We start from the raw sequence: 10,362 nt of genomic DNA on the forward strand, positions 1-10,362 counted from the left end.
TTAAAATTAGTTATTGTTTTTAGCTACTTTTCATTTTATCAACTATTCAAGTTTCATTAAAGCAATATTTAAGTTTTACATTTGTTCAATTAATTGTAATAAGAAATAGTTAAACTATATAATTTTATTTTTATAAACTGATGTTGCCGTACAGTTAGATAAAATGTAAACAATTTTTGAAAGTTTTTAGGGTTTGCTTCTAACTTTTAAGAACTGAAGTACAATATATAAACACTGTACAAATTTTGTGAGGAACTAAACATGTCTAAAACTATAAAGGTTTTTTTTACTAATGCAAATTGTTTAGCCAACTAACGTGTATTTGTTTAACATTTGAAGTTGTATGAAACTGTATCTAAAAAAACTAGCGATCACAACGAGCTGGACGTTTGCAAAAAAATCTCAGTGCCAAATACAAATTATAAAAATGTTTGCAGCTGATATATTGTGGACATTTTCAATGTTGCAATTGACGAGAAGAAAAGTTTAACCGACGTTATCAGCAAAAGTAACTGAATGATGTTAAGAACAAATAAATTCTAAGAGATCAAAGTAGAGGAAAAAGAAAGGAGATAAAATAAACTTATTTCTTAAACTGACAAGTCCATATTTTTCTATATTCACTGTGTTTTATCTTTATTTAGTGTATATATGATCCTGTCAGCACGCCACATAGACTGATTTAGGCTGATAGCGGAATATCATTATTTGTTTATTTATACGTTGTATGCGTGTAATGAAAAAATGTCAATAATAGTCTGTAATTCACTAAAGTCTAAATATCTAAACTATATAGAAACAAAATTTAGCAGAGTCATTAAAAAAACGCCGCTTGAAATGCTAAAAACAAAGGCAGGAAATAGTAAGTAAAATAATCTAAAAGACTTGAACTGTTTGTGAGAGTCATCAAAACAGAGTTTAAGTTCTAAAAGTTCGGTTTGTATCATTTTAGACAAGGTTTACTAAGCTAGTAATAAAGCAGAAATACATAAATCTTTCTTTTTTAGTTAGCATAAAAAATGTAGTTAGTTTGTATACTTTTTAAGCATACATAACTTTATTGGAGTATTTTTATTTCTTAATGTTTGATATATACTATTTTTTGCAAAAAGTGTTTAGGTTCAGTTAAAAAACAGAATGATAGTATATTTTCAATAAAGAGTTTAATTAAGTAGAAGAAAAATAGTAAAAAATTAAACAGTTTTAAAAAGGTCCAAAAAAAACCCTAATGAAAAAATTTTAATATAACAAGCGCCAAGATTTTAGTTGTAAAATCGTGTTTATCATTTTATAATCAGTAAACAACATATAAAAGTTAGTTAAACTCGTATTTTTTCATCTGACATTTTAATTTCTGTAAAACTTGTATTTTAAAGCTCTAAATTAAAGTAAAAACAAATAAGAACTGCTGCGTTCTTGCAAGCCAAAATCAAATAAAAAAGATCCCTAAAAGTTCCGACTACAAAGGTATGCACTTCGGCATCTTCTTGTTGAAGCTGCCGTCCTTCAAGCAGCGCAGTTTAGGGGATCCCCCCTGCATGTAGAACCCTTCGGGGCACCTCACGGAAAGCGTCTGCTCGAACATCAGGTACCGGTGTCCGTCGGAGGACCTGGCGGGAATCTTCGAGGTGATGGAGGCGTATTTGGGGATCTTCGGAATCCTGCATCTGACTCCTGAGTTCGTTGAAAACTTGGTTATTTATGATTAATTTAAATGATTAAATAAGAATTAAGTTTGCTTTCCAAAATAAAAATTATAGTACTATGATGTAGATTACAAAAGTGTTTTGAGTACAGTTCTATGTAAGTGTATATTTACAATAACTATGCTGCAGTATATAACCAATTTATTTCTTTACAGAGTTTTTGTTCTTCAACTAATAAATCTATAAATTTTTTTGTAAAGTTTATGTTGTTTTTATTAAAATCATCGAGTAACACCGTTAAACAAATGGTTTATTGGGATCCACTGTAAATCTAACTTTAAAGAAGTAAACAATATTTTTTATTCAAACCTCTTGATTCGTAGCGCACAGTGAATCCCGCTCCTTCAACAAAGTAGTCGGACACGAACGTGATTTTCATCCAATCAGAAAACGACTTCAGCTCTTTGGTGGGTTTCTCCCTTCCGCAAAATGTTCCAACTACGCCAGTGTGGTCTTCCACCTTTCAGAGGCTTGTGTAAAAACTAGTAATATGTTTGGCCAATTAACTTACAAAATTTCGTGGCTGTTTCTATTACTAACGAAAAAAACTAATCAAGTCTAATTTAGACTGAATAACCGTATTGCGCCTTAAAATATTTTGTAAAAAGTATGAAGTAGCATGTCTATTAGTAGAACAAGCAACTATTAAGTGTAAAAAATAACTTCGGATATAAAACCAATTAAATAGAGTAAGATTTACGAACAGTGCTATTGTTTGGTATTAAACTTTTTCATGTACAATGGACATTATAAACTAGTTAATTAATTCTTTTTATTAAGTATACTACTTATCATAGAAAGAAATATAAGTTATGTTAAAAGCATACCTTGACATAGTCGAAATTGCAGCTGTGATTTTGCGCCAGCTCAAGATCGAATTCGCTCAGGAAGTTCAAATAAATATTTTCGCCTGGTTCTGCCTGTTATATCAATTAATTTGTAAAATAAATTATATAAAAAGCATTATAAGTTAAGTATGCTTAATTATTTTTTTCAAGTTCTAATAAACATAGTTTAAAGCGGAAAACCTTGGCTTGCTTAGAAAAACTAATTTTGCATAAGATCTTAACAACTAACATTGTAAAAACCTTTAAGCTTAATGATTTTTTATTATGTTAAACGAAAACTGTAAACACTTTTAATCAACAATGTAGAAACTTATAACAATAAAACGAAGCTCACAATCAACATCCAAGTGCACAAAACATTTCTGGCGTAATTATTCTTGTACATTGGAGACATAATTATTCCGGGTTCAGTGACCTTTATGGGTACGCCGTCACAGTGCAGCGATGTTTCCACTAGAATGTGAAAGTAAATATCAGGTAAATGTGATATTTTGAATATTTCTAAATACTAAAACTAATTTATTGATACTTATTTCATTGAACTAACGCAAGCAGCTTCTTCCGTTTGATTCGTCAAGTCGAAAGCCGTTGTCGCAGGCGCACGTGAAACCACCGGGAAAATTCACGCATGAGTGCTCGCAGTTTGTATCGTTATCGACGCTGTCGAAAATTCGATCACGCTCCAACAAGCATTCGTCAATGTCTATAGTTTACAAAAGAGCTAAATTGTAAAAAAACTCATAAATAACTACTTTTGGATATACTTTTTTTTTATAACTTTTATTACGTAAGTAGAGTTTTTTTGTTCACCACATATTGAAAAACCAAACTAAGTAATTTTGTACCTATCTATTCTTAAATTATTGATGCTTTCTAGAAAGTAAAGCCTTTTACTTCTAAAAAACCTTAAAAAGGCATTGTTGCTAAATACTTTTAGTAATTTTCTCAGTAGATTGTACTGACTAAATTTGTTTATTTAAAAGACGTTTTTAAAAAGTTCTTGAATTAAACTTTTTAAAGTGTAGCTTAATGTTTTACTTTGGAGCATGATTCAACCGTTAAATAATAAAATTGCGTTTAAACGCTTAAACTTGAGTTTAACTACTTTTTCTCAACATTCTTTAAAACAACAATTTGTTTATGAATCCTTTTTTTTACATAACATAAAAACAAACTAAAATACACATAAGCTTTGTATCAAGATTTTATATTATGATTTTTTTAAATAAACTACAAAACTAGTTGATTTAACTTTAATAAAATTATTTCAAAATAGCACAAATAAATAAATATATCTTTCTTGGTTGAGTTTATTCACAAATTTTGTTGATTTTAACATACTAATTAAAATGAAACAAACTAATTAACATCTAACAAGTAAATACATTACAGTTGTAATGTTACATTAACAAGAACAGCAAAAAATATAAGTAAATCAATTATAAAATCAAGTTTTTGATCTCATGCATAAGTATTTAATCGAGTGCGTACCTGTAAAATTGCGTACCTTATCGATAGATGTAGATTAGGTGGTGAATAGTTATATATGACTGTAATGTAGAAGTTTATTATAGGGATCAATAAGTAAATGTGATAAAAATATTTGAAAAAATGAAAGAAAAAAGTTGACTCTCTTGAGGTAGCCTTGTTGAATATTCTGAACACGAACATTTGAGCATCATACGCGTATACTTAGTGTTACACTATTAAGAGAGGCACTTGTAGTGTGCCAGAAAGCGAGCTGACGACCTAGTCAGCTTAGGGATTTTACAATGTAAAGCTACAACGAATAAATCCCTAGACGTCTAAGCGGGTAGACGTCGTCAAGGCGAGTTGAGTAGTTTTGCAGGCATATAGCTTGAGTCGACTTAGCAGTCGACTCGAGCTAGAGTCGATAGACCGCAGCTAGGCGATCAAAGGTCGTATAGCAGACCTCATTGAATAAGCACGAAGGGAACGTAAAGCGAAAGCAAGAAACGTACCGTCCTAAGGAAGCCGTTAAGAATAAAAGCCGCTCTCTGAGAAGGCGTAGCAGTATACGAACGAACTCTGACATGATTCAGCCGAGTTAAAAGTACGTTTGAGTGCAAATATGGAACGCATTTCTAGAGGTGAAGCTTCGGCCGGGGCGACTGAAGCAGAGTAGATACTAGAAAATGCGAAGGCGAAGCACTCAAAATGTAACATGTAAAAAAGCGGCTTAGTCTCATAGTCGCTATAAAAGTCAGAGTTCAGTAGAAGCGAAATGTTTTGCAAAGAAGGCAGGAGCTTCGAGAAAAAAAATTAAAACAGGGGGAAGGGTGCTTTTTCGAAATTTTGTTGATTGAGTAAAAAAGTGAGGTTGGAGGAAGAGTTGGTAGAAAATAGAGAGAAAATGAGAAAAAAAATTGGCGCAAAAAAGCCCCCGACGAGACGCCGCGGCGTCTCGTCGGGGGCTTTTTTGCGCCAATTTTTTTTCTCATTTTCTCTCTATTTTTTTTAAAGGCCTTTCGTCGAAAGACGAAAGGTCTTTTTTTTTAACAAATTTTTTTAAAAGGCTTTTCGTCCAAAGACGAAAGGTATTTTTTTTAACAATTTTTTTTTAAAGGCCTTTTGTCGAAAGACGAAAGGTCTTTTTATTACCATTTTTCTTTTCAAGGCTTTTTGTCGAAAGACGGAAGGTCTTTTTTTACCATTTTTTTCTTTTGTGGCTACCTCAAGAGAGTCGAAATTTTCTAATTTACTCCCTGTTAATGACTAATTATTTCTTATAAAAAGTTCGTCTTAAATTTCAAAAGATGCCACTGAAAGTAAAGCATCGTTTTTTCTTTGCACAAAAATAATTGTAGAATTTTTCGATTTACCTAGGGTTTCAAATGACCAAGTCCTTTTAAGTTGGTATTAAAAATTATAATATATAATAATCATTTTTGTAAGTTAAACGAATCGTAGAAGTTTTCAATTTACCTAGGGTTTCAAATTACCAAGTCCTTATAAGTTGTTAGTAAACGTTAAAATGTATATTAACTATTTTTATAAGTTAAACGAATTGTGGAAGTTTTCAATTTACCTAGGGTTTCAAATGACCAAGTCCTTTTAAGTTGTTAGTAAAAGTTAGAATATATAGTAATTAATTTTGTAAGTTAAACAAATAGTTTTATACAGTTATAATTAAAACTATGATATACACAAGGTGAATTCATTAAAACATGTGTGATAAAAATCACACAAATTTATATGCTTGTATTTTATCATTTTTGTTTTAATTTAAAGTCTTTTAATGTTTTAGTTGAAATACTTTACTTGTTTTTAATAAATAGAGTTTTTTTAAGCATAAGCTGTTATGTGGTTTAAAGTTAGTATGATGGACATAATTTTAAGAAACATCCTTAATTTTATTTAATGTCCATTGTTCAAAAACTTCTGGCACAGTTGTTGCTACAATACAAAAAAAAAATTATTAAAATAGATTTTTATAGCAGCAAATCGGTAAGCTTAGGCAAGCAATAAAATTTTAATTAAAAAGAGGAAGGTAAACACTTCGACAAATATTTAACTTTAAACCAAATGCAATATATTGATTGAAAAAAAATTCCTGTGTTTACATAACGTAGTTGATTTTTTCAATAGTTTTAAAAGTGTTAAGAAGAGTGACCAGTAATTTTTGTTTACTTTATTATGTTACTAAAAGCAAAATACCTTCATGTTGTGTATTATAACATATACATTGATTGTTTGCTGTTTCAGAAGCGTTTAACATACTTATTGGTTGTTTACAATATAAAATTATTTTTAAGTATTTAAAACAAAGTTAATGAAAAAACCTAAGTTACAGCAATGGAAAAAAAAAATAATGTTATAAAATGGTTTAATAACATCAACAAGAGTAGTTACACGTTTATGAAATTCAATATACAAGAATCCCACCCAAGTATTTTGAAAAATCTGTTAAGTTAAAAAAATTTGCAAAGAAATATATGAAAATAACAAACTCGGACGTAGATACTATACTACACTCATGCAAGACAGTTCTCAGACATGTCAACGAAGTTTGGATCAAAAAGAATGCGAAGGAAGACCTACTTGACGTTCCGATGGGAAGCAACCACGCTGCTGAAGTTTGCCAGTTAATCGTTTTGTTCTTTTGAATAACCTAAACCTACATTTATTTAAAGATAACTTCCAGTTGTACCGCGATGATGGACTTTTCATAATTAAAAAGCGATCATAGCGAATCATAGAAAAGACAAGAAAAGCTAATCAAACGGTTTTGTCTGAACAAAATTTAAAAAATAAGATTGAATTAGAGAACAGTAAGAGAGACTTTCTTGATGTAATACTTGATCTACAGAATGATATATCATCCCCACAGAAAACCCAACGCTAAGGAAAAAATCATAAATATAAAATTTAACCATCCTCCAAGCGTCAGAAGAGAACTACATAATATGATACAAAATATATTATCTGATTTAACAAAAAACAAGACTATGTCTAATAACTACAAGGTATCATATGAGAAGGCATTAAAAAACTGTGGCTTTAATAAAATTTTAGAATGTACAAATCAAAATGATGGTACAGCCGGTAGAAAAAAGCAATGTTATGCTACAACCCCCATTTTAGCGCAACATTAAAGACCAAAACAGGAAAGTAATTTCTTAAATTGGTTGATAAGTATTTCTCTAAAAACGGATAAATAAAATTCTCAACAGTAAGACAATCAAAATAAGTCATTCATGTATGCCCAATATAGAATCCGAAATCACCAAATCAAATCTCAAAATAATAGAGAGTAAATAATAGAAATAATAGAAAGTAAAATAATAGAAAGTAAAAACCAGAAGAAAAATGAAACAATTTGCAATTGTAGAATTAGAAGCTCATGCCCAGTAAATGCCTTTCCAGACGTGTCATATACAAAGCTACGGTCACGTATAATAACAAAGAATAGCATTATATTGGATCCACTGCAAAAACTTTAAAACAAGCTACAACGAAAATATGCGTAGCTGCAGAAATTAAAATCTGAAAAAATCCACAAAATTCAGCTCATTTATACAGGCCGCTAAGTTCAATGAAGATATGATTAAGAATAATGTTAAATGGAAGATAATGCATAAAACTAATCAACGCAAACCGAGCAGAATATGCACTCTTCGTAATATTGAAAGTTTGTAAATAGCATTCGCTGACAAAAACTCTCTCTCAACTCCAGAACTTAGTTAATTGGTAAATGTAGACACTTCGCTAAATTTTATTTAAAATCATAACATTTTCATGTCCGTTATTGCATATTTTACCATTTTCTAAGTTTGTTGCATTTGTGCTTGTATTTATATCTATTTGTATTTTTATTTCATTGTATGCTATATCCAATAAGGTTTTTAGTTAAAAATTTAATTTAACCCTCAAAATAACTTGAATGACAGCTCTATAACAATTATTCAATTCGTTATTAAGCACATTGGAATTTTTGTTAATGTAATAGACTTATTTAATTCAATCAGTTTTAAGTAGAATCTAATTAGTACTGATTGTTAGCACTTAATAATAGTATATATAGCTTTGTTAGTCTTACTTTATAAAGTTTTTAGTTTATGATCACGTCATTACGCATAAAACATTGTGTAGAATAAGAACTCAAACCTTTAAATTGTTAATCAATGTTTTTTAGAATACAAATATTTCGCAAATTTTAAATCAAAGTTAAGATAAACTATTATTTTTCAAAGATCAAGTTAAATGTTATTGTAATGCTATTGGCATTTTCGCAGTCGAAAGTGGCTTTTTTTATTTCCTTCTCTTCTTTAAAGCTTGATATAAATTTGACGTGAGCGCTTGTTTTTGGCTGGTTAGTTGCTGTTGGCTCTTTAGTCGCTTACGTTTTAAGTTGTTGTAGCTTGGCAATAACGGCCATTTTGTTTATAAAGAGTGGTGTTTTTCTGTTTGGCTTTTGAGCCAAAGTAGTTTATTTGGTGTAATTTTTTAGCATTTTGTATTGTCGTACTTTTATTAGTTTGTAAGTACACCTTTTTGTTCTGAGAATCGATTTCTTTATACTAGTAGTTTAATTATTCTAACAATATTACTACTCAAATAGGCTAAGTTTAAATGATAGTATAAGTTTAATTTGCGTTCGATAAATCGACTTAGCTAAGTCAATTCTAAATATTAGCTTAAGTAACCGTCACCGATATTGTTATAGCGCGTTAAGTCAGTTAATTGCCAGGTCCGCGTGAAAATAAGTAACACCTTTGGCTGACCGGTTTGGATTCTGCAGTTTATAAATTTACTTCAATACTTTTTGTTTTTGACTTTAACATTTTATTTTAAAGAATAGCAAGTACTTTAAATTTCACTAATATATAAGATTTACAAATTCGATAGTAAGTTTGATTATTGTACTTGTTTTAATCTCTAAGTTTAAAGTATATATTAAAATTAATAAAATTAACTCACAACAAAAAACAATTTTCAACAACATTATCGAAACTAAAAATTACCATAAACTTTGTGTTTTAAAAATTACTTACTTTAAATTTGTGCTACAGTTAATAAGCTTAACACTGTAAGGCTAATTTTGATATTAATACTACTGTGTTTTTAAGTAATTAATGACATAACTAAAAATATTCAAGATGAGTATTTTTAGTTTATAAAAGTACAAAACACCTATGAAATAAAAAGCTTAAAAAAAAGGTTTTAGTCAACAGTACTGAGTTGTACAACTAAAAAGGTAATATTCGAAATTAAATAAATATATACTCAGTTGTGTATATGTATGTACACAGTAATTTAAACATTAACATTTTTTACTACAATAAAACGACATGTAATAAATACTCCACAAGTTTTTCCTTTGAACTGTAAGGACCTTTCAAAGCTACTGCTAACTTATAATTTTACCCTGGAAATTTTTGACTGCAGTTTTTTATTCTTATTAAGTGTAAGCAATTAAGTTAAAGGAGTATCATCAGATTTGCACCTGACGCCACTTGAAGCTAATTAATTGATAGCTCACTTAATTTTAATGTATAACTAAACATTTAATCAAATTTCGTTTGTAGAGCGACAGTTCAAATAGCGGATAACATTAAGCACTACATACTTTAAAACAAAATAATTTGAATGTTAATAATAAAACTATTTACGAGTGCTTTATCAAAGTATATTTTATCACATTTTGTTTTTATAATAATTTGTTTAAGTGTGAACCGCGACAACGTTTTTTTTCTAAGTGCACTGCGACCTCTGGTTAAGGCTACCATTGTGGTCCGGTCCTGCTTCATTCCAAATAATTTAATGACGTAATAGTGGTAAAAAACTTTAATTTAAAATGTGTACCTTTTGACTTGTATTATACTGAGTTATACTGAAATGTATGCTAAAATATTAAAAAAGAACTAATTTTAACAACTATAACTATAATTACTGAATTAAAATAAACAATGTTCACCTATTAAAGTAAGAAACACTATGTCAACATAAATCTGTATAAAATATATTACTACTTTCGCATGCCAAACATGAATATGAAAATGAGGTCCGACAATCGTAAAATGTTGGAAAAGAACCAGAACAATAAAAAAATTGCAAAGAAAAATGTACGTTCGATTGCATATTATCAAATGTCGTATAAATAGCGATTGTTTAAATATTAAGCAACACGTTGGATCTTCAGGCTTCAAGTTTTTAATCAGATAAACAAGGCATAAACGGTTTTAATAAAATTAAAATCAAATTTAAAATTGAAACCTCAATTAGCCATGCTTAATTTGCTTTTAAACTACATAAATACGTCATACGCCAAATATTTCTGCTTTGAA

The 10,362-nt window shown here is 29.4% G+C and overlaps 1 protein-coding gene across 1 annotated transcript; it reads right to left on the reverse strand.

Moving 5' to 3' along the window:
* Nucleotides 1–1,459: 1,459 nt before the first annotated feature.
* Nucleotides 1,460–4,741, reverse strand: LOC145828441 (mannan-binding lectin serine protease 2-like). Its single transcript, XM_082936200.1, has 6 exons — nt 4,603–4,741; nt 3,102–3,257; nt 2,889–3,007; nt 2,534–2,626; nt 2,016–2,166; nt 1,460–1,674 (listed from the first exon to the last, which is right to left on the reverse strand). The coding sequence occupies exons 1-6, from the start codon at nt 4,739–4,741 to the stop codon at nt 1,460–1,462; spliced, it is 873 nt and encodes a 290-aa protein (XP_082792326.1).
* Nucleotides 4,742–10,362: the final 5,621 nt, after the last annotated feature.

The sequence above is a fragment of the Thalia democratica genome, chromosome 2 (assembly GCF_965202585.1).
Source record: "Thalia democratica chromosome 2, ktThaDemo2.hap1.1, whole genome shotgun sequence".
NCBI lineage: Eukaryota > Metazoa > Chordata > Thaliacea > Salpida > Salpidae > Thalia > Thalia democratica.